The sequence below is a fragment of the Hippocampus zosterae genome, chromosome 19 (genome assembly GCF_025434085.1).
Source record: "Hippocampus zosterae strain Florida chromosome 19, ASM2543408v3, whole genome shotgun sequence".
NCBI lineage: Eukaryota > Metazoa > Chordata > Actinopteri > Syngnathiformes > Syngnathidae > Hippocampus > Hippocampus zosterae.
This window is the reverse complement of record NC_067469.1, coordinates 8,323,120-8,347,832: the sequence shown is the minus strand read 5'-3', so window position 1 is coordinate 8,347,832 and position 24,713 is coordinate 8,323,120. Positions and strand designations below refer to the sequence as shown.

Genomic DNA, 24,713 nt, shown 5'->3' with positions numbered 1-24,713 from the left:
CACCCCCGGCCCCCGCTCCCGCCCCCACTCTCCTCCACTACACTCTTCCTGCAACACCACAGACCCCGTCACCATCACAAAGAGTGGCGAAAGCCTCCACGCTACACCGCGGCATACATTCGCATGTGTTTCGACAATCGCTGAGGAAACGAGTCTTTTGTGGGACACGTTTTCTCTGAGAGAATCAACAGATGTCATGTTGCGACAGAACCGCGCTTACGTTAAGCCTCTCTCAGGCTGCGTCAAGACATTTATCCGACCGAGAGCTTTCATACAAAACTCGGCTAAGCGGGTGGGGGGTTCACGCTTGTCTGCCGCTTTCCTATTGAAACGTACATTTTCAGCATGTGGTAAATATATTTCAAATGTACAAAAGAGTGACACTGAGGGGGAAAAATGTAGATAAGCGGTGGCTTTATGGAGCCATTGTTTTTAAGTTGGAAGACTTTTTTTGGGTGTATGAATGGCATTACCCCTGCTTACACACTATTTTTCAATATGCAAATTGATTGTCACTATATATTAAAACACTTTTTCAAAGTGTTCCTTTGTGCCGTCTCTGGCTTGCACAGTTCGATAAAGAAAAGTAATGTATTTTTCATCATTGAAACTAGCCGAAGTCCACGAGCTTAACGCTAATATATCATTTGAAACGCGATAGACGGGCTAAAGCGGGGGTGTCAAACTCATTTTTTTCACGGGTCACATTTTATTATGACTGAAACCGTATTAAAAAAAAAATGAAGAATAACTTGGAAAATAAGTTATGATCATGAGGGGTTTGGCCGCACGAAAATACTGACAATATCTTGTTTGTTTTGTATAGGAATCGAAATTTTTGGTCGACATTTTAGGAAGCATCACGGAAGTTGACATGTTTGATCTGCTTTCGCGGGCCAGATAAAATTATGTGGTGGGCCAGATCGGGCCCCCGGGCCTTGAGTTTGACACCCGCGGGCTAAAGGAAATTAGCATGGATGTAATGGTAATTATAAAGCGTCGAACGACTGTAACACGCGCGGAGCAACAACGCATACAAACAGAGGACAGCAATACTCACAGGCATATACAGTATTCTCTCCAAAATATAGCAGGGGTTAACAGTCCACGCCTTTGCGTCCCCTACTAGAGGTTCTTTCCCTTCATATGGACCGAAAGAAGGTGGCGTGTGGTGTAAGAGGAGTAGAAGAATTGATGTGTAGCCCAGAGCACCGCAGCAGAAAAAAAAAAAAAAGCAGTCGAGTGTGAAAGAATTTATCTGGGCCAGGTTGGAACGGCTTCCTCAGCGCGTTTAAGATAGTCCGGCCTGTTCCGAACACAACCACTTAACTCAGACTGGAATTTCTCCAATTTTTCTTTTTTCTTTCTTATTTTGGCGACTTTCTTCCATGTATGACACTTTTTTTGAACGCAGTAAACGTTTTTTTTTTTTTTTTTCATTTAATGGTCGAAAAAAGTGTTTTTTTCCCTCCCTGTAGTACACTAAAAATGCAAATTGTGAAGTGCGAGTCCCGAGCTTTCCTAAAACCTGTTTGCGGCAGCCATTATTGCTCTTCAAATGTAGACAACAGTGCTCACATTCTTCCTCTTTGGGGTCCAGCTGCGTGACGCTGATGGAGAGGCGATCCACGCGCTCCTGCAGAGAGTTGACCCGAAAGGAGAAGGAATGGGCCTCGTTGAACAGCTCCCCGAACAGGTCTTCTGCATATTTACCTTTAAAAAAAAAACTCAGGTCACAGGGGTGCGCGAAGGGGTTAAGCGTTTGTGTGAGAACTTGGGTGCACTGACTGAGGCTGCTGAGCTGTCGAATGACGCTGGCCAAGGAGATGTTGGTCACACATTCCAACTCGTTCTTGATGTTCCTCGGCAGCGCCGTGTGGCACAGGTGCCTGGGCTCGATGGTGCGCTTCACCAGTGGCATCCTTCCGCCGTCACCTGGGAGGGAAAGTGGGATGCGGGGCAAAAAAATAAAAATAAAAAAATCAGTAAACTGACTGCGAAAAGTGTTCGCCGCCTTAAAAAAAAAAACACAAGACCGCTTTTTCAAGATGTTTTCATTTGCCGTCATCCCTCTTCGACATCTCCATTCACTGCCATCTGAGACTTCTTGGCTTTCAGCAGCTTTTTCTATTCCAAATAATCGGGGTTTTAGCAAAAAGATTTGCACGCATAACCTCTATGCGTTCCTCCACTGAGGATTTCCACACTATGCCATTGACATGATGACACATGACAGGGCTTTTCCCACGAGCATAGTGCTGTCATTTTTCATGGCTTCCCCAAGAGAAAACGGCTCGCTCACACGCGTGTGTCCCAGTTCGGACTTCTAGTTGAAAGATTTGGATTAAGGTAGAGGGAGATTGTCAGAGATGTTGGATTAAAATAAATAAATAAATAAACTAAACATAAACGCTGAGCAATGGTTGACCAGGCGGACATGTCTGGAAGGTCACGCCGTTATCTGAAATGATTGATCTTCCTCATGAGATCATTAGAAGCCACTCAGAAGACAAAAGTTCACATTTAGCCCATGTAACTGTCACAACGTGTGATGTCAGCATGTCCCGTGAGACGCCAGTGCGCTTCACCAGACCTCCCCGCAACCCAGCGTTGAAAGAACAACAATGCAAAATATACTGCCCCCCACTCCCCGATTGCGTCGTCTTTGGTAATTGGCACTTTCATGCCAATCAGTAGAAGCAATCACAATCTTATTCACCATTCGTCAGGCTGAGAAGCACACAAAGGCATTGCTGATAATCCGAGGAAGCACCCCCCCCGCCCAACAAAAGATTTCTGGTGTCGGCCACAATGGCTTCTCCATGACGACGGGTTCTGGAAAATGACACCAGCAGTAACGACGTCTAGATTGCACAGTGCGAGTGCGGATGACTGTGGTTTCTCTTCATGCCGGTTGTACTTCTGACTCACGCTATGCTAATTCAATTTTTTGGCGTTTGCACAGTGGGGTCGCCATTGTCTGAGGTGGCAAAAGCACTCACGCTCTTTAGTCAAGTACAAGTATTGACACTTAAAAAAGAAAAAAAGCCTTAAAAATTGACAATGAAACACAGAAGACCACATTTCAGAGCTGAAATATTAGTCATTTTTTGCAGCAGATAAAGAATATATGCCTATGAGTATCATTATATGCTGTCACTAGTGCTTTTGTTCAAACACACTTGGAAGTTGTCAAAAAATTTACAAATGTCGCAGCACTGACGCTAACTTCTTTAGCCCGTCTTTGCCATTTTATTTTTGCGCGTTAGCATGAAGATAACAGGGTTTCCTGAAACACTCATTGAAATTTGGTGAATTTAGTTTGACATGAACTTCAAGTGCCAAACTGACGCTTGTTGTGAAGTTCGCTGCCACCATCGCAAGCGCGCGTAAACAACACACGTATATTTTGCTAAAATTAAGAGTAGAAAGTACAGATATATTTTCAAATGCAGTTGTTAAAAATTCAACTGCAAAAACTTTGAGCGACCAGAAAAATCGACTTTTGTACTCAAACAAAATATACTGGACTTCGTTACTTCCCTGCTAACTCCATAGCAGTGCTCTGTGACTCCCCGCCATGGTAACAGATCCAGCATAGCTACCTTATCCCGAGAGCGGGGTGGGGGAAAGGGACTTGGAGGAATATCTGACATTCCTTGAAGGATGAAGGGATGGCAGGAGGGGTTGGGAGGTTGTGTGGGGTTGGGGGGGGGGCGTCTCCTCTGATGCAGCTCATGGCATTGGGGGCAATATGTCAATCGAGTGACTTTAATGAATCCTAATGGGGCGTTTCTTCACAATAGACACCCGTGGGACCTCTCACGCTGGAGCAGGTCAAGTGGGTTCTATTTGGACAACAGCCTCCGTAGGCGAGCGCATAAGGAGATCACGCCCTTTTTCCTGTGCTTTTTATTTAGACGGTCGTAAAGAAGGCGGAAAGGGGCACTCTCCATCCCCACTCGGCCATGTCCGTAGAACATGTAAAGTGTCTTTCGGGCCAATTATAATGCGGCGTCGCCCTTGCTCCCTTGCGCAATGGCAACGCGTATCGAACATCGCGGGTGAAGCGCGTTAGCATTAGCATGAAATCGTCAACGTTACTGAAACGGTGCAGATGTTGTCAGGTCGGGCCAAGCAAAGCGGTGCAAACTGACAAATAGAGAATAACAAGTGTAACATTTCCTTCAGTTGTTATGGCACAGGTGTCAAAGTCAAGGCCCGGGGGCCAAATCTGGCCTGCCACATGATTTTATGTGGCCCGCGAAAGAAAATCATGCTTGTCAACTTGCATGATCCTTGCTTAAATCTGTACCTAAATGTCAAATGATCATGTGTAATAAATGACGTTGCGATTTTGCAATAATTTCGTTCCCCTGTTTACACTCACTTCAACAGTAAAGGGACAATAAAAAAATTTGCTGTTTTTAAGACACATCATAAGGAAGCAGTGACAGCTCCGATGAAGGCTAAAGTGACAGCCGAAACTGTCAGCCAGGTAAGAGCTGAAGAGAAACATCACCAAAAAAAAAGACCATTGTTTGGAAAAACTTTAAACCTAATCTAACAAATAGTTGACTTTCCAGAATTCCAGAACTAGTAATCCATCAATTGGTTGTGAACAAGTTATGCGAAGAGATGATTCAACACTTGTTTGGTTTCACTGTCGTAACGGCCCGCGGAGGGAAAAAAGTAATTCCAAAGTGGCCCGCGACAAAATTGAGTTTGACACCCCTGGCTTATGGGGTGGAATGTTTATTTAAATGTACACGTCAATCCAAAATGGGTGTTTTTTCCGGGTATTTTTCCACATGAGACTTTTTGTGTGTGTCAACAACTGGTGGCTGACATGCATAACAAAATTCATGATGTTTAGTCAAAATGGCAAATTGGCTTTTGAGGCTGAATATGGGAGGGGGGTGGGGGTGGGGATCGAATCACAAAGATCGAGTGTCTGTGATAGCGTTCATTCAAAGTCGCATCAATGATGAACTTTGTACTGCGAGAGAGTCGACACACAAAGTCCTCCTGAGTATTTTCTTACAAATTGATTGGAGTTGAGTAGGCATTTATTAAGCTCAATTCATCCGGGCGATACAAAGACACACACACACTCGCAACAAAATATTCATGGCTGTCTAACCTCAATGAGCGGAGTGTCTGAACAAACAGAATCAAAGAAGTTGATCTGCTGAGCGCACAGAAAAAAAAAAAGCCGTCGCTATGAATAATGAACGCTTCGCTTTCAATAATAGATGTATGTATGCTCGCACTGTGCTTGTTTGGCCTGTGAGGGAAATTTCATTATCGCGACTCCCTCGCCGCGCGCGCAGATGCGAATGGGAGCCGTCAGCTGCTGCGGCTGCAATTACCGTCGCAGACAATAAAAGGACAGATGCAAAATAATGAGAGGCGACTGGGATTTGTAAGATAGGCATCAACTCTGTTATTAGAGTCAAAACACGGTCGATGCGAATTGACGTTGTGTGTGTTATTTTGTGTTGTATTATTTTGTCGTTTTATGTCAACTGTTCTGTTAATGGCGGCGCGGGCACCCGCAGCGGCTCCTCTCTCTTCTGTGGTTGAGAGGATAGAAATTTCATCTGTGCTGTATGTTGCACATAAAGCACATTTGACAACAAACACATTGGCCCAGAATGTTCATATCACATTTTTTTAACATTTACAAACAAAAACTAATGAGAACTGAAGCAAAAAATGTCCCAAAGTTTGCGCGCTTCCACACAATTCTGGATCATCTCACTCGGTCAGTCAGGTCTTTCGTTGCTGTGTCCCCTTCAGTCATTGTCGCCTCCCCCGAGCGGGTCTATGAGGATCTCTGTCACTGTATGCTTGTCAGTCACAATCCAACGATGCACAGTTCGGGGGGGGGGGGGGGGGGGGGGTGTTTAAAAAAATAAATAAATCGGCATGCTCATAATCCACACGCGGCTTCCTCCTCGTGTTTCCCACGCAGCAGAGCCCTTCAGCCTCTCCGTATTGTTAGTAGCCAAGCTGGGATGTTGGGATCTTTCCAATAGCTTAGTTTAGCGCCATTGCTCTGCGTTTATGTTCAAAAGCACCATCAAGCCTCCTGGAGAGGAGTAAGCAGTAAGATAAACAGTGGCGCTAATTCTGGCATGTGCATGAGCGTCCATGCAAACGCCACACAGGAGTGTCTCTTACCCACTAGGGTTACTCTGCTCGCATTATCCACTGGTTAGCCGTTTGACGATAGCAGTTTTAATACAGGAAGTCATTGTTAGGACTCCACCAGTCCCTCTTTACCCCTGAGGCTTAAAGCACGACGCTCGTTTTCATTTATTACACTGCAGTGAAACGAGCACCTCCACTCTTGCCTGCAGAGTGGAGGACTGCCGGAGACTGGATGTTACCCCGCCACCCCCCCACCGCCTCCACCCAGACAGTTTTGGAGGATTTAGCTCGTAAGAGCTGATTAAGAAGTTATTGCAAGAATTGACGTGGGATTCTAGTTGAACTGCTCGCAGAGTATGGAGGTTCTTTTTTGTCAGTAGTCACAGGTAGCTGGGGGGGCGGGGGGAGCAGATCTTGTGAGATGCAGCTTGTCTGCATTGAATTTGAGTTGGCTTCTTCTCCCTGTTTGCATCTGTGTCACTGGGGGATGCGTTATTTATGCAGCCTGCAACATGAAGCTCGCTATTTACCTGTCATGGCATTAAGCAAATACAAATTACAGCTTCCAAGGTATGGTGGTTCATCATTCACCCAAATGTTAAATCTAGTGTTTCAAAGCATCTTTCTCGATTGAAATGCCATTAATCAGTTGCAGCCTCCTCGAAAACCTCAACATTTTTTAAAGACTATATTTTTTAAGATGGAAAATAATATAAAGTTGTACATTAGAACCTCCGTTTTAAAATAACTCCATTTACAAACACTTTGGTTTGTGAAGAGTTATTCAAAAAGAAACATTACCCCTGCTTACACACTATGTTCTGTTTACGAACAGTTTTGCTTTGACCGTGGAAGGACGGATTAATTTCATTTCCATTTGTTTCAATAGGAAATATTACCTTGGTTTGTGAACACGAACGAAAAAGACATTCACATCTAATGTAACTCGTTGACTTCAGGCCTTTTCAAAAAAGTAAGCATAAAAAGTATTACCGGTCAGACACCGAGATGTTCTTACTTTCTCGTGAATAATAATTGCTGTTAAATGTCAGAGTCCTGCAGAATGGCGTCTTTGCGCCATTTGTCCACTACATGGAACTCTGACTGCATTTAAATATAGGCATGCTTACTTATAAACGCTTCTTCCCATCTGCGGTTGAGTCAACGTCAATTTAAGCTCGACACATTATTGATCCAGTAACAAGATAAACGTCATAATGTAAAAGCACCGATGCAGATTGCCAACCCCACGTTTCACCCATAATCCACGCCGCCGTTTGAATGTTTTTCGCTCCGAGCTCACAGCGTTGCAAAGCGCGCGGTGTCCTAGAAAACAACACGCGTGTTAGTGGCAAGTGGCCATGTCAAAAAGAATGACATTTTTCGCGGGAACGGCTAGCTTGGCTCACGGAATGGCTTCCCTCTCCGACCTTTAAGGCAGTGAATCAACATTCACACATCTTGGCCATCTTCCAGTTCACTGCGATGGGCCAAGAAGGACAACACATGCACGTACGCACACACACGTGTGTCCCCAAGACACAAGACCTTCAGAAAAGTCAAAGTGCAAGATGCATCAATGCGAGCGCACACATATGTTTTTGCCAGTCTTATATAACAGAGGCTTCGTGCACACACCAAGCTGTAGGCATGCGTCTATAAATGAAAGCGGTTACGTAAGAGCCGCTAGTGTCCTCTCCCCCATTTCTTCCCCATTCAAGTGTGCGTAGTAGGGTTATTTTTATTTTTGTCATATATTGTTCGTTTCGTGTTCACGGGCAAGTGATCCATCTTGCGATGCCAGACGCCGCCCGCATGAAAGGACGAAAATTCGATTTCCTCGCAGAGTAGGGTCTTCATCTATTCCGTATATATTTGGTGGCAATTGAACTAAATCTCAAGCATAAAAAGCATAAAATATTTTTTTGGGGGGTGGAGGCATGAAGTGGCCACCTCAAATCAGGAGGGCAATTTTTCTTGAGAATTTTTTGTGGGTTGCCACACCTAACGAAATCCACGTTGCACACTAACACTGGCTTTGCGGTTGAATTTTAAACCCCCCCAAAAAATAACTAAACTGGCCTTTGCAAAGCACTTTGGTAGACTTTCTAGTAATACGTTTTCAGGCATAGCTCTTTGAGACGTTTTTGTCGGTTGAGTCATGAGCAGCACGCTGACCAAATTACATCCAGTTAAATTAAACTGGCATCAGGGGCTGAAGTTTTGACCAAAAAGAAAAGGCCAAAATGATGCAAAAAATTGGCTTTTCAAACCAAAATGTTTGACCCTCTGCGTGCTTTCAAAGCATGGTTGTTTAGACTTTTTGGTGGGTCTCATCCTGTAAGCTATTTCTACCAAATTTCATGCAGCTAAATTAAATTGGCTTTGGGTGCTGAATTTTAGAAAAAAGATGACCCTAAAATGTCTTTTTGTTTTTTTTTAAACAAAATGGTTGATTTGCTGTGTGTTTTTTAACCATGACTGTTTAAGAGTTTTGGAAAGACATTCCAAACAAATGTCATGGCACTAAATTAAACTGGCTGAGGGGCAAACTTTTCCATGAAGAAAAAAAGAGTTCAAATGACCCTGAAACTGGCGTTTCAAAGCAAAGTGACCCACTTGGTGATGTTATTTTGGGCATGGCATCTTCAGAATTGTTTGTGGGTGTACTCATGAGCAAAATGCCGACAAAATGTCACGTCACTCACTGAAACAAAGATTTGTTCCCAGCCCGAATGAAACCATGACTCCCTTTTTTGCCCTGTGCACCGCGGTAGTCGTCTGTCCTGGTGAAATGACGGCATTTAGCTCTGAGCTCACACACCGAATTGATTCCTTAAAGTGACGGTAGAACGAAGGCCACGTCCAACTGATGATTTCACTCATCACCGCAAACAAAAAACAATGTTCCCGTTGGAAGACGTAAAAAAAAAATTGAGTCTCGTCACTCGTCAGCCCAGAAGGTTTTCTGCTCGAGGGGACTCGCCACATCAATCCAAAGTTGGATCCTTGCTGTTATTATCGGAGGCGCATTTTAATTGAAAGCAACAGTTGTTCAGCACCCCAGCTGCAAACCGATGGGGGGGAAAAAATTTAATGGGGAAGCTCGCGCTTATTTGATGCAGAAATGCTGCTTCAGGGCCATCTTTATTTGCCTTTTGTGAAAAAAACTTGACAAAAAGTCCCGTTTGTACTGTTTTGCCAAGTTTAGGGGCAGGGATGTGCATTCAGGGTAGGCAAGTGAGGCAGTGCCTCCCCTTGTTGTCCCTTCCCCTAGCATATGAAGAGTACAAAAAAATAAAGCAAGATAAAGACTAAATAAGTAATAATTGCCTTCGATTATGCTCCATTTTCACCAGTCATGAACCTTACCGCATGACACTGGATCTCCGTCTCACGTTTTGCTTATTCAAATCTAGTCAAATAAACTCTGAGCGCATCTGGCATCATTCAAAGTCAGGTTTTTAAGAGTTGTTGACCGAAAAGTGGATATCTCCTGTCATCAAATTGCGATGCTAAACCAAGCAAACAAACCAAGGCCTATCCCCAAAACTCACCTGTTAGTGCTCTTAACAATTGCCGTTCCGGAAATTTCCGTAGCTAGTTCCAAACAAAGCTAAAGCGGAGCGAGGCAGCCCTCGGACGTGACATAAATCCAAACACTAACCACCATAGGAGTGGCCTGGATGGTTTTTCATTTCGCACTTCATTCTAGCTCTCATCCCGAGAGAATAATCCAGGTCACTCACCAGAAACTACAGTATGTTGCTTCATTCTGTGCCGCCAGAATGTTTGACGTCGGACGTGTTCGCATTCTCGTCAGTGCGTATCAGTGACAACGCTGAAATGATTGTAACAAATGGATCGTTCTTTACAGCCATGTGGCGAGGAAAGACTTTTTGGAAAGTACCCTAAGGAGTGTTAGATCGCCTACTTGGGCCGCAACGACACTGACATTCTGAGGAAAGTAGACAAAGAAAAACAAAAAGTGGGCCGACTGGTGAGTCATAGTTGCCTTGCACTGGTCTCATTTTATCGTAATGGTTAAATGTCAAACACGTTAGGTGCAGGTATTTACGAGAAAGTGGTATGAACAGCGGATTGGCTGGTGAGTAGTCCAAGGTGTGCCCCGTTGTTCGCCCAAATACGGATGGCTGTTCAGTTTACCTGCAATCCTAAAGAGGACAAGCAATCTAGAAAATGGATTGAGGGATGGCTGGAAAAACTGAGGTTAGCTGAGGACCAGTCCAGGGTGTACACCGCCTCTCGCTCTAAAGTCAGCCGCGATAGACTCAAGCACTACTCTAGTGAGGACAAAAACTGTTTTCGCTCCTTCTTTGGTTAACCAGGTGAGGCCATTGAGATTTTTATTCACAATGCCAAGAGAATTGTTTGTACGTTTTACAAGAACGCAACCAAGTTGACCAGAATCAATGGATTGAATTTGTAATACGATGGGAGAATCTATCTGACTGCTCTGAACTCCTCTTTCAGTGCCAGTCAGCAAATCCCACCCAGCTCCCCCCCCCCCCCTCTAAAAAAATGCTGTTGTCATGTGAAGAAATGGCCAAAGCAGCACAATTTGGACTTTGCTTTAAGTGTCACGGGCCACTAAATTCTCATCCATGAGCAAGTTCGGACAACAGCGAAGCACAGGGGAGTGAGTCGCAGAGAAGCACAAGGGACGCAAGGCCGAGCCGTTCAAATCGAGCCCGGTGTCCGACCGTCGGGGCCAGCGGAGAACGGGCACAGAAGCCGCATTATTGTGGAGCCGTGGGCCCTTGCCAAGAGGACGAACAATAGTTCCTGTGTGAGTGTGTGGCTGCTCCCCGGCGCATCCCAAAAGCTGAGAGATAGGAGGTGGGACTGTCTAAATGGCACGTGAAGGGCCGCTCCGCATTACAACTTTGCACCATCCCCCCCCCCCTCCCCTCGCCAACCCACTTTGTTTGCCACGACATTATTTCGTATCCATCCACTTCTCTCTCCACCTCCGGCAAGAAATGAGAAAAGAACCTTTCTTTTTAGGATCAGAGGTATGTCAACAAAGGTGAAAGGTCGGACAGCCTCAGCAGGAGGCGGGCCAACGCTCCTCGATCACATGGCCTTGAGGGAAAAAAAACGCACAGGCGAGGAAAGAAAAAAAAGCAGCATGAGAATTGCAAACGGAGCCTCCTGTTGTCCCCAACTTTTTTTTTAAGCAATATTTTGAGAGAGCGGCCCAGTGGTTAGCACGTCGACCTCACGGTGCAGAGGTCGTGGGATCGATTCCGGCGCCGGACTTCCCTGTGTGGAGTTTGTATGTTCTCCCCGTGCCTGTGTGGGTTTTCTCCGGGTACTCCGGGTTCCTCCCACATTCCAAAAACATGCGTGGCAGGCTGATTGAACACTCGAAATTGCCCCCAAGTGTGAGTGTGAGAGTAGATGGTTGTTCGTCGATAGGCTCCCCCGTGATAAAGCGGTTCGGAAAATGGATGGATGGATGGAATAGAAACAAATCAAAATTATTTTCACTTCGACCTATCCTGGGCCACGGGAGATGTCACCCAGCGCTCTGACTTTTCACATAGATGCAGTATCCTTAGATCTCTCGCTACTCTTCAACAATTCTTTCTTTTGACCAACATTTATCCCTATCGAAACGAACATTTGATTCCTAACGCCCGTGCCGTGACTTTCATACCATATGAAGCAAACAACACGACTGAGAAGTCATCGTTTTTCATACTATCCACATTCACAGAATAAAAATGCACACATATCCGGAGCCTTCTCAGATATGATTTGAATGAACTGTCGATCGCAAAGCAACGTCAGCCTTCGGCGGCAAATAAAATGGCATCAGAGAGTAAATTCAATCCGTTTTTGAAGTCGACTCGATCCTGCTCGTATTATGACGCCGTTGAGCAAGGCGTGCGTTTGGTTTCATGAAACCTTAACTGTTGTTCAGCGTCTCGGTGCAGCCGGTAGCAAATGGCCCCATGGTTGGGGGGGGGGGACTGCTGCTATCGTTTGTTGTGAAAACCAACCCGAGAGCTGAGTCATGTGACCGCCTTGGATGCCACCGTCCCACGGCGTGAACGTGAACAGCTGCAAAGGAAGGCCCGCAGTCTATTTTGCGCGGTAGCTGCTTCCATCGTGCCACTTTCCCAGAGCACATAGAACGGTGTCGTCACACTCAAAGTACGACTTACTGCACACTATCGTTCTAAAGTCTCCGCTTGCCCCTTTCGCGCTGATAAAATGTCACAGTCGGAACCGCCGTGGTGCCGTCACACTACATCATCCGTCAAATTTAGCAAGAACCAGCGGTGAGCGGTCGGAGGCACTAAATGACATTTACAACCTAAATTCTAATAATGGTTCCATTAATTTTTTTTTCTTTCCCCCAGTAGTCTGTTCCCTTCATTTTGCCACTTCAGTCTTGGGTGCAGTTTCCAGTTAATACAAGCAGATGTTAAGAATTTTTTTTTTATTGTCAAATTGTATTTTAGCCTGACCGTGTTGCCATGTTAATTTATTCTGTGCAGGGCCGCACTTTAAAAGGATGGGGTGGGGGCCAGGGGGTCAATAAGACTTAAATGAACTTAAACGTATATCTTTAAGGCGCATGGCCAAGTGAGTATAAGACAGCAGCTCCTTGCAAGTGTTTTCATTTGTTCGGTACGTGGCTATCTGTTCAATCGATCTCTGGGATGGCGAATGGACATCGGCCCGGCTTCAGTACGCTGCGATATTGTTGACTCAATAAAATACCACGGCCAAATGTTGCAATCGTGCTAACGGTCCGGCATAATTTAAAAAGCGTGGAAAGTGTCAAAGGGAGACAGTAACGACACTGTTGTAAACAGGCTGCGCACGACTAGCGCCGATACTCTGCGCCAATGAATGTCATGGTTGAAAACGCAACAGCCCAACGAATGTCAAATGACCCCCCCCCAAAAAAAGGTGCAACGTATAAATCACAGAGAAAATCATTGTAGCAGGCTGCCTCTATCATTTCTTCTTCACATCTCTTTCCGTTATTAAAATTTTACAGGAGCTCCGCGTGAAAGTTTTTTACCTTCTCTTTTCTGAAACTAGTAGGAGAACGTTGGGCTCAATCCAGGTCAATTCGTGAATTTCATGTGAGAATGTTTTCTTTCTAGAAAATGCCGGTCATAAAATGAACATGATAACAGCGAGACTGATAATTCGGTCGTTTTAAAATCTTGATCCATTGGGTCAAATCCTCAACCTAATAGGTGGGGTTTAAATAACCCAGTATTGGGTTAGCTGGTCCATCCATTTTGGGTTCATTTTGATCCAGAGCGCAAAGAACCCACACAACCATGTGGACATCATTCGAAGTTCCCTCAGGAAGGCCAGAGCTGAGATTCAAACCCAGATCCGCAGAACGATGAGGCAGAAGTGGTAACCATGACTTGTACGTTGCTCTGCGTGAAATGTTCATAAACTGTTACTTTGAGCTGCCTTGTATTTGATTTTTCTTACTTTTTCATGGTCTATTGAACTGTACCTGCACCCTGAAGGCATGCCTCTACTTTGTGTACTTTTTACCCCCAATGAATGTAATCCCATCCTCATCTTTTAAACATTTCCACATTAAATGAATCTGTTTACAGTGCCCAGCTAGCGCCCAGTAGTACAAAGAAGGTTTCAGATTTCACCAAGCATGATCTTTTTTTCCCCTTCTTCTTCTTCTCTTCTTTTCTTTTTCCACAGTGCGACAAGGAGCCTCCCCATCCCCCATTATACGGCAACTGCAGGCTGGCTGGCTGATAGACCCCATCCATCCTCTCCAGTGGGCAAATTAAATCACGTCGCTTTGAAGCGCGGGCGTTTGCTTAAGCAGGGAGCCCCTAAATCCTGACAGGCACATGTTATATTATGTCAGCTTCGTACTCTTCACGGTAAATATTTGCTCTGCCACTAATGTGATGTTGCGCAGGGGCAACATGTCAAGAGGCTGCTGCCCAGATGTGGGGCAGGCTGCAGTGAAATGAGTTGACATCAGCACGAAATTTAACTTGCAATCGTTATTGTGTGCTTGTTTGGGGGGGTTTTTCCCCCCCATCACTTTGAAACCGGTTGAATGCACCTATGTAGTAAAGTCAGGACTAAAGTTACGACGTCTCCTTCAGGCTGGAAGCCGAAGAAACATCTTTAAATGTGACACGCGAGTGTAAAGAAACACCAGACATGCACGCACTTTGAACAAATACCTGTTTAGTTCGATTAAATCCCTCTTCTTCCTTTTTCCCCTTTTTTTATGAATCCCGATCCATCCTCATTTGTAGGTCGAGCATGCCGCCGTGTGCAAGCATTTAAATCCCCGGTTTGTGTCCATGACTGTCCCTCGTATCAAATGTGCTCCTCGGAGCAATAAGAGGCGGAGGAGGAGGAGCCGGCCACTTTTCTTCCAAAGTGAAATCCTGTGGGGTAAAGATGAGTAATATATGCACCAAGGAGAGTATGTTAACCTATCTTCAAGATGTCTAATATCTACATATTACATTGCAATGTTGTAAATGCGCACGACTATATTCGACGCTCGATAACAGGGTTCAAATGGTATTTATTTCCCAGGGAATGTCCCCGTAAAAAGTGATGACAATGGTACGGACCACGCTATTGTTAGGGCGCCAAAGCGTCCTATGCAACCGCTCCAGTGTGGAGTTGTATAAACCTGCGCAAATATATGTACTCGTCATTCTTCTTTTAAAAGTCGAGAATTAAATGTTACAAAATAGTGGGGGTTATTTTAATATAAATGACTGTTTTAATTAATTACTGCAGACAACGGACAAAATGTATTCATAGATGCATATGTATCATATATTATTTTTTATTAATAAATAAAAATATGATAAAATGTAATATACAGAAGCCACTTTAAAACAATAAATATTTTATCCAAAAAATAAGATTGTCGCCGTAAATTTTCATTGTGTTGTTTTTTGTAGTAGATTAGTAGTATTGATTGCCCTATATCTTTTTTAATGTATTAGTTCATTCATTCATTCATTCATCTTCCGTACCGCTTGATCCTCACTAGGGTCGCGGGGGGTGCTGGAGCCCACCCCAGCCGTCTCCGGGCAGTAGGCGGGGGACACCCTGAATCGGTTGCCAGCCAATCGCAGGGCACACATAGACGAACAACCATCCACGCTCAATTTTTATAATTTTATTTTCCGTAAATAACTTAATTACAAATCCAAATGTTTTATACAAAGTCTTACAATGTATGTAAGTATGTACTATGTAAGACTTACATAGTAATAACAACGAAAAAAAGAAATAGAATCTGACTAAATCGGAACAAGAAGCGGAAGTGACGATTCCCGCGCTTCCGATGAAAGCACAACATCCAAGATGTCTGCCGCCGTATCCTCCCTCGTTTCGTACTGCAGCGATTCTGATTCGGAAAATGAGTCAAACTCCGGTACCAGTCCCAAAAGGTTGGACACGGCCGACCCGGACGCAACAGCACACCTTAAACCTCTACAGACTGGTCCGATAATGGCCTTAGCGGTTCTTAATTCCGCTCCCGAAGTTGCTGTCAAGGTAAGCTATCGAAGCTACTTAGCGTTAGCTAATTGTACTCAAGAAAATAGCGGACTATTTGCTGCAGTAATTTCAGTAATTTGTGTCAACACACTCTACCTTTTATTTCCATTGAAAACTTTTTTACATCAGGGAGCCGCAGACATGACATCTGAAAAAAAAGCTAACTAATTAGTGCGCACTAACTACTAATTTGTACGCACAAACGACTAATTTGTGCACATAAACTATGTACTAATTTTTGCAAAGAATAAACAAAACCACTGAAGAAAAAAATTAGCTAAACATATTTTCCTTTTGGAAAAATAAGCATTTTCTTTAAAAAACAACATCTAAACGTAGTATTTAAATTATCATTTCAAATGTGTCCCTTGTAAAATATTTGCTGTTATTTCAGGTCAAAAGTTTTCAACACATGGCAAAGTCACTGCTTTTGCAACATCTGAATGGCGACCATCTTTGGCAATGTTCCGCGCCATTGACTTTGTGATCACCTTGCAGTGGACACAAAATGAAAATGTTTCCTCTCATGTTGTGTTCCTTAAAATCACTCGTCACGGTTTTGAAAAATAGTTGCTAGACTGTTCAAGAAAGTCACCAAATAAAGCAACCCATTCCCCAAGTAGGCAACACTGACTTTACTTTTGGAAATTCCTTCCTCTCGGTTTGCAGCCAACATCAGAAGCTGCTAGAAAAAAATATTTTAAAATTGCAGAACATGTTGACAACTTTTTTTTTTAACTGATTCTGTGCCTCCATGTTATAGGAGTCTGTAGAGACTGGCGTACATCTTGATCCTTCCGTGAAAGAAGTCGCCTACAACCCGAGATATGAAACCATGTTTGCGCCAGAGGTAAGTAGTTATACAGACAGCTGATGGTCATATTGATGTTCTATGGTGCACTCTACTGGATATGTGCACCATGTCATCATTTATCAGTATGCCATTAAACCTTATGTCCCGTCTGATAAATGACCCAGAAGGATCGTACTTTTCCCAAATTCCCCATTCATGTGTTCTCCCCTCCTAGTTTGGACCGGAAAATCCGTTCAAAACCCAACAGATGGCCGCCCCGAGGAACATGTTATCCGGCTACGCCGAACCCGCTCATGTCAACGACTTCATGTTCGAACAGCAAAGGAGGACCTTTTCGTCGCTTGGTAGGCTTTCTGTCACGGGCCTGTTTTGCGAACATTTTGGCACCGTTTGTTGTTTTTTAACATTCATCCCACTTCTCAAAAGGCTATGCATTAGATCCATCTGTGGACACAAACCAAGTAACCTGCACTAGTTACATTGGCGCGGTGGACGAGGCTGAGAAAAATCAAGGTAGGCCGGTGGTACCTTGACTTGCACGTTTCCCAGCTTCTGCGGTTTTCAAGTTACGAGCTGTTTGTGAATTTTTCCACATTTCTTTTTCATCCCCTAGGGTTGACCGTGTTCGAGAGCGCTTACAAGAAGCCAGACAAAAGGAAAAAGGTCAAAGGCGGTGATGCGGGAGATATCGACAACTACTTGGGACCGTGGGCAAAATACGTTGATGAGAAATCTGTGGCCAAACCCACTGAGGTAATGCACTTGTTTTTTTTTTTTTTTTTAATAATTTTTTTTTGATTGAAGAACGACATTGTGATTATAAATCAGATCTGATCATTGTCACGTTACAGGAGGAGAAGAAAGAGCTGGATGAGATCACCGCCAAAAGGCAAAAACGTGGGAGGAAGGAAGAGGAAGCTCCGGCAGAAGAGAAGACCATTCTTCATGGTGCGTTTTATTTTTTGGGGGATATTGTGACAAACACTTTATAGTTGAATTGCAATTATATTTGATTAAAAAATATACATACTGTGTATATAATTTGCTGATCTCACATAACCATTTTATTTATTTTTGTTCTTCTTTCCAACAGTCAAAGACATGTTCGACTACCAGGGCAGGTCCTACCTGCACATCCCACAGGACGTGGGAGTCAACCTGCGTTCGACCGAGGCACCAGACAAGTGTTACCTGCCTAAAAAGCAAATTCACGTTTGGTCTGGGCACACGAAGGTTAGTCGAGGAAACGATCGGTACGACATGCAAACGAAGCTTCGTTAGCCTAATCAGTGGCCTGCGAACATTGTAGAACGCATCAAATACCACTTGAATCATTTGGCACTTCACCGGTTGCTCCATCGATGCGTGTAAGTTTTTTTTCGTCATGTTTTGCAGGGGGTCAGCGCCATTCGATTGTTTCCACTTTCAGGTCATTTGCTGCTTTCCAGCTCCATGGATTGTAAGATTAAGGTAATAAGCAGCACTCAATGTAAGGACAGGAGTACTAAGACAAATCACTGTTTGTTCATTCCCCCCCCCCCCCCCCCCCCTGTCTCTCCACAGTTGTGGGAGGTGTACAATGAGAGGAGGTGTATACGGACTTTTATTGGTAAGTAGACAACCGTTACTGCCAATGGGTACGGGTCACTTCGAACGGCCTTCTTGAGAGATGTCAGGGCGATGTCTGTTTTTCTGCACACTTCTGCTTGTCAGCTCTCCGCACAGAACAACATACATTATTCAGTAGCCACTGGATGGCGAGACTTGTGGCCTGCAGAGGACACAGAGAGGAATGATTTTTATCAAGTCAAGTCAACAGTATTTATAGAACACTTTCAAACAGCCATCGCTGCATACAAAGTGCTGTAACATGCACAATAAACATTATATGTATATTATGTTTATTATATGTATGTTTTTGTTTTTGTCTTATGTTATCGCACTATGAGATGCAACTAACATTCTTCGCATATTGAAGGGTAGCTGAATGTACTGCGTATTCCCACTATTTGCTTGTGTAGATCACGCCGTTTATGGAGTGAATTGGTGAATGCCAAAAAAAACGGCGAGGCTCAAGTCACCGTTGCTCTTGGTGCACTTCAGCGTTCGAAATGAGTAAAAACATGTTGCCATCGGAAGAAGCAACGTGTTTATTTCATATTTATGCTCTCTGTAGTTTTTGTCATCATGTGGCGTTCTGTAGCAGCGGTGTTGTCTTTGAGCGAGGAAAAGGCTCATTTAAAGATGAAATCCCGCTTTTTACATCCCGCAGTTCCCACTTGAGTTTTAGTCTCAAACCTCCCTCATTAGCCCAGATTTTACATGCCTCCTAGAAATGTGATATCAAAGGCAGGCGATTGGGGAGAAGCAGTAATGAGATGACAGGGGAGGGCTGGTGTCCTCAAAGTGACTCCCCCACCCACCCACCGTTTGGTTTTTGTATTCATTTGGATTTTTCTTTTTCTAGGCCACAGCAAAGCAGTTCGAGACATTTGCTTTAACAACACCGGCAAGCAGTTCCTCAGCGCCGCCTACGACCGTTACATCAAACTCTGGGACTCTGAGACCGGTATGCGAGGAGAACTCTTCGACTTACGTACAGCGAATCTTTGTGGTCGAAGGGCCCGAAAAGTTGCAACATTTTTGCACTTAATGTTTTTTTAATGGCAGATCTATTCACTTTTTTTCCAATTTTTTTCCAATGGGGAGATATGCTTTTTTTCTTCTTTTTTTTTTTGTTTTTTTTTTTTTGAAGCCTGATCCTGATCCGGGTTATCAGAAGTCAAAGATAGGCTGACAACTGATATTTGGAGCCGATAGTCACCTTAACCAAAAGGGAAAATATTGGAATCAATAGTGTACAAAAAATGTAAATAACAATAACAACTGTTCAGATTTCCCAGATTTTTTATTTTTTTAAATCTTAGTAGACATCTTAAAATTCTAACTAAAAGTCAAGGGGCCTCCCAGTGTCAGTTAAATGGCAACTTCAACAGTTACATAGATTCCTATTATTTTCTCACTAAATGAGTTTTTTTCCTAAAATATCCAAAATTTTGGATGAATGTATTTTCACTTATTTTAGTTTTAACTTTTTTTTGTCTGCATGACTGTACTGTATATACTGCCCCTGGTGGCCAAGTTGTGCACACCAGAAGGTCTTGTAATGAATTAAGCAAACAGTTTCATTCTTTACTTATTACATGACATTTGAGGTTATGCTGTTTTTTGTTGTTGTTTTTTTTAAATCAGAATTTCCTCTCCAGCAGAGGGCAGAACAGTTAACCGCCCTCGTTGGCACAAGCAGGACCACACCATCACAGCACTTCATCCCAATTGCAGGCTGTTAAGTCTAAGAGAACCTTTCTCCTCCACAGGCAAGTGCATCTCCCGATTCACCAACCGGAAGGTGCCGTATTGCGTCAAGTTCAATCCCGACGAAGAAAAACAGAATCTTTTAGTGGCCGGCATGTCAGATAAGAAGATCGTCCAGGTAATTGCTGCCTACCTCCCCCCTCCGCCCCCGCCTCATTCTCATCGACTCGCGTCTCCCGAGCGCATGGCGCCGCTTCTCCTTGTGACCTTGTGCCCAGAACAGCGTGAACACACTCCTGTCCTCGTCCTGCGGTGCAGCTCTGTGTTTAATCATGTGTGCCTCGCATGACGGCGAGTGAGCGCAAGTGACATCGCTTTCAGTGTAGTGTCCCACACAACCGACTGGGAGAAAAAGGCGTAAATCCAAAAGTACATAGGACATAACTGTTCGGAAGAAGATTTACAGTTGCAGCATGTTATGAGAGAATGGCGCTTCATTTTGAGTTGTTGAGCTGTATTTTTTTAATTTTTGGAATGAATAATTTCCTCTTATTGAACACGGATGTGCTCTCATTTTACTGAATGAGCAGATTTGAGACAAGAATTCCAATCCTGCCACGTTAGCCGCACTTAAGTTTTGCCTCAGGCAAGAGAAATGCATGCTCAATTGGATTCAGGTCAGGTGATTGACTCGTCCATTGCATAACCTTCCACTTCTTTGGTTGTTTTCACAGTCTACTTGATGTCATTGTCCATCTGCACTGTGTACTTGAATGCTCATCCTGTAGCCTCGTTTGTTTAAAAAAAAAAGCAGAAAATTATAATTATGTATTATGAATGAAACCGTCAATCGAGGTCATTCATTTCATGTGTCTATCATTGTGGATTCCTCGACAGTGGGACATCAGGACCGGCGAGGTGGTTCAGGAGTACGATCGTCACCTCGGCGCCGTCAACACCATCACGTTCGTGGACGAGAATCGGCGCTTTGTCAGCACGTCGGATGACAAGAGTCTTCGAGTTTGGGAGTGGTGAGTAAATATAATGCAACGAAAACGGAACCTTTTTGCTTGAACTGGCGGCGTTGCACTGCACTTTCCTGTGTTGTTAAATTTCCCCACCCGTCTTCTTCAGTTGTTTTACTGGAATGAGCTTTATGTGTTTCAAATCTTTTGTTTCTTTTTAACCTTCCGAGCACTTGTCATTTCAAAGATTTACATGCATGCCAGAGCAAACGGGATTAACTGGTACCAAAATAGATGTATATCGTATTTTCCATACTAAAAAGCGCTACAGAGTATAAGGCATACCTTCGCCGAATGATCTATTTTAAAACTGTTTTCATATCTAGGCCGCACTGCACTATAAGGCGCATAGATTAGAAGCCACAATGGTGGCTGCGGTTGCGTTATGCATCCACTAGATGGAGCTACGCTAAAGCGAATACAATGCAATACAGCTTGATTTCAATAGAGCTTTCACAACCGCTGCAGCTGTATTAAAGCGCTTTATGGAACATTTAGAATACTATGTCCAAGAAATCAAAATATTGATAAATATATGAGGCACACTGTCGGCTTATGAAAGAATGGAATGCTTTTAGGTGCGCCCTATAGTGCAGGAAATGCGGGATATATTTTCCCACATAGAATCACAGCGCAGACTGTGCTGTGGCTTTATTAGGACATCCTGGGAGCAAAGCAGACTAGTGCTCCGGCTCGTCTGGCTTTACTGTCCTCTTTTCCCACAGATGCCACCTGGCTCTCAGCTATTATTTTCCTCCTTCTGCTCTCTTACCCGCCTTGTGAAATGGGCTCCATGACAGCATCAAGCGCGGCTCGCCAGAAGTGTCTCATGTTACTTGTTCGAAAGGCCTGCTATACACTGATATGATACAGCTTGTGTAATCATGTATGTTTACTCTGTCTTTAAAATAATTGAACGACAGCCATTAACCAACGGCAACAAAAGTGACTCCAACCCTCAGTGAGACTCATACTAGTCACTTAAAGTTCAGTCTGGAACCTCATAGCAAAGAAAACTAAAACTCAGAGTATTAAAATTGCGACTCTAAAGATGGGAGAGTCACTAAGTGACGAAATGAAAGCATCATGAGACCCAAAGAACAGCAAATGGAAATATGACACAGAAATCACTTTTGATCGTGATAGTTGATTTAGTCCACTTACATTTCCAATGGGAAACGGCATGGACTGTGTTAATATTCGCGCCGTTTGCATCTGCACGCTTCGTCCGTGCCAGCGGGAGGCTATTCCAGATGTTTCTCATCTCAAGAGCACACACACACAACCTCAATGTGCACACTTAGCATAAAATGCTGCTCACATCAGCATCCGCTTCGCAACCGATCAGTAAGATGCAAAACAGGGAATTTGGTGACGGCATCAAGAATAAAGAGACCTCAAGTCTCAAGCTTCAAAAGCACTGCCCACACAGTCTGAAGCTCTTTGTTTATTTTACTTTCAAGATGCTTATCTCTCTGTCACGGCACATTTTTTTTCCAGCCTGCCCAGATTATTTTTTTTTTTTCAGATCCTGGATTCCAGCCAAATGTACTGAACATTTGTGTTTTATTTCTAGGGACATCCCCGTGGACTTCAAGTACATCGCCGAGCCCAGCATGCATTCCATGCCGGCCGTGACGCTCTCTCCCAACGGTGAGTCAAACGAGCCGCGCCGACAGCTCCTAGACCCCTAGAGGGTGTCGTGATTGAGCGGATTCATAGTGGAGAATAATTCCAGGGGACGCAGACGCAGAAGTGGATTTTGTATTATTAGTGGGTTTTTGAGCGGGGCCACAATGTTACCTACCAGGATTGGGTTAAAGCAGGTGTGTCAAACTCATTTTTTGTCACGGGCCACTTCCCTCAAAGAGCCGTTCCGAAAGTGAAACCGAATAAATATTTCTCAGAGTATTATTACATGTACACAACAAATGGATGGACTATTATTTTTGAAATCACTCAAGTCAACCATTTGTTTGTTGTCACTCAATTATTGTTGAGAAAAGTGGAACGAGGCTGACAAAATCTACGTTATTTATTACACATGACAATTTAACTTTTCGGTACAGGTTTTAGCAATGATCATGATTTGCTTTCGCGGGCCACATAAAGTGATGTGGCGGGCCGGATCTGGCCCCCGGGCCTCGGCTTTGACACTTGGGATTAAGCCAACTGGATGGAAGGGAATCATCTGTGTGTATCAAAACGAATAGTATGTCTTCTTTCTGCTGGGAAAAACACTCTTGTTTTTGTTTTTTGGAACCCATCCCCTGTTAGTGGCTGAACAAAAGTCACCTACTTGCCGTTTTTGTGTGCCATTTTGGCGCCAAGGAACTATGTTGAAATGAGTTGAGGCACTTACTTGTGAATTTCCGCTATGAAAAGCTCATAATAGTTCCTGAATATTATGAAAGTCAGGCTCAAATGAATGATACCAGAAATCTGTCTCTTCCTGACCCCCCTCGAGCTTCGTTTATATTTGTCCCAGCATGTTTTTCGTTCTGCGCCGTTCTTTTGAATTATGCATGTGATCTCAGTAGGTGTCCACTCGGGTTTCCACTTTGACCAAAATGGCCTTCATAAATCCTCTGTGCGCCTTTGCGCTGGCCACCCACCGTAAAAGGATCCCGGCGACCACTACATTTCTTATGAATAATTTAATAGTGTAAAAGTCTTAGTTGTATCTCACTTTATGGGCTGGGCAAGCAAACAAGATAATCCAAGACAAGCCTGGAAATTTCGCAACAAAATTTAAGCGAATGCAGGCTGGAGTTGTCGGTGAAGGTGTCAAAATAGAGTGCAACTCTTTGTTGCAGTGTAGTTTTTATGTTAATAATCGTTAATTTTTTTCTTTTTTTTCCGAACCCAAGGTAAATGGCTTGCGTGCCAGTCTATGGACAATCAGATTCTGATCTTTGGTGCCCAAAACCGCTTCCGACTGAACAAGAAGAAGATCTTTAAAGGCCACATGGTTGCCGGCTACGCCTGCCAAGTGGACTTTTCCCCCGACATGAGGTAAGTAAGCTCTTTGACTTTGAGACTAAGAATTTGAATTGAGAAAAAGCCAAATGTGTAAATCAAGAAGCATAAATCATCTTAAACCCTTTAAGTTGATGAAGGGTATTAATAATCCAACAAAAGCGCTAACAAGGGCAAAGACTTCATAACCCCCCAAAAAACAAAAATCCGGGTTCGTACTAACCCCCTACACGTCTGCGCGTAGCTTCATCGTCATTGGATATTCTCGGAACGACTGCCTTACCGCAGGAGCACGATTATATCCCCGAATCTTTGCTATCGTTTCACCAGCTACGTGGTGTCAGGCGACGCCGACGGAAAGCTGAATATTTGGGACTGGAAGACGACCAAGCTGTACCACAGGATCAAAGCGCACGACAAGGTGTGCATCAGCGCCCTGTGGCATCCCCACGAAACCTCCAAGGTTATCACCTGCGGTTGGGACGGACAAATCAAACTCTGGGATTAGACGTTTCCTTGTACGTGTTTTTATAGAGGGAGCAGGGCGCGCATCCGAGCAAAAGGTGAGGGATTGCGAACGAATGCCACGAGACTGGCATCCAGTCTTATTGTAGCAGTGCATTTTTGTATCCGCAGGAGTTTATGATGTTCTTGTACAAAGATTAAAAAAAAAACAACAACTAATTTTTAACCTGCTATCGGGAATGCATTGACCCATTTGGATGTTTTCATTTTGCATTGTCCCGTTGCGCTTTATATTCTCATTTTTGATTTTATGGCCAGCTATGTGGAAATAATAAACTCTCCGTCAGTTGTGCGCATCATCTCTTTTTATCATTGTTTCATTTTGGGAA

General features: G+C 43.9%; 2 protein-coding genes across 4 annotated transcripts in view; one reads left to right on the top strand and one right to left on the bottom strand.

Moving 5' to 3' along the window:
* Positions 1-14,543, bottom strand: part of wasf1 (WASP family member 1) — a 32,156-nt gene extending 17,613 nt beyond the window's left edge. For both annotated transcript variants that reach the window (XM_052053219.1, XM_052053220.1), the window contains exons 1-3: positions 14,382-14,543; positions 1,789-1,935; positions 1,579-1,713 (exon numbers count right to left, since the gene is read on the bottom strand). In XM_052053219.1, coding sequence (XP_051909179.1) covers positions 1,579-1,713; positions 1,789-1,921 — 268 coding nt within the window. In that variant the 5' untranslated portion in view covers positions 1,922-1,935; positions 14,382-14,543. The remainder of the gene's footprint in view (positions 1-1,578; positions 1,714-1,788; positions 1,936-14,381) is intronic.
* Positions 14,544-15,501: 958 nt separating this feature from the next.
* Positions 15,502-24,680, top strand: cdc40 (cell division cycle 40 homolog (S. cerevisiae)). 2 transcript variants are annotated; one of them, XM_052053213.1, is made up of 15 exons: positions 15,502-15,723; positions 16,490-16,576; positions 16,755-16,884; positions 16,967-17,053; positions 17,154-17,293; positions 17,392-17,488; positions 17,634-17,773; positions 17,936-18,010; positions 18,104-18,149; positions 19,008-19,109; positions 19,807-20,033; positions 20,753-20,886; positions 22,457-22,533; positions 23,751-23,895; positions 24,190-24,680. In XM_052053213.1, exons 1-15 carry the CDS (start codon positions 15,532-15,534, stop codon positions 24,365-24,367), a joined length of 1,857 nt encoding a protein of 618 aa, XP_051909173.1. In that variant the 5' UTR covers positions 15,502-15,531; the 3' UTR covers positions 24,368-24,680. The 2 variants fall into 2 exon arrangements, with proteins under 2 accessions (XP_051909173.1, XP_051909174.1); XM_052053214.1 differs by having other exon boundaries at positions 15,503-15,723; positions 19,918-20,033.
* Positions 24,681-24,713: the final 33 nt, after the last annotated feature.

Excerpts from the sequence above, each read along its gene's own strand:
- cdc40 (XM_052053213.1), top strand. The coding sequence starts at position 15,532 with ATGTCTGCCGCCGTATCCTCCCTCGTTTCGTACTGCAGCGATTCTGAT. Across the intron at positions 16,577-16,754 it reads AAACCATGTTTGCGCCAGAG|TTTGGACCGGAAAATCCGTT; the intron begins GTAAGTAGTTAT and ends CTCCCCTCCTAG. Across the intron at positions 20,034-20,752 it reads CAGATAAGAAGATCGTCCAG|TGGGACATCAGGACCGGCGA; the intron begins GTAATTGCTGCC and ends ATTCCTCGACAG.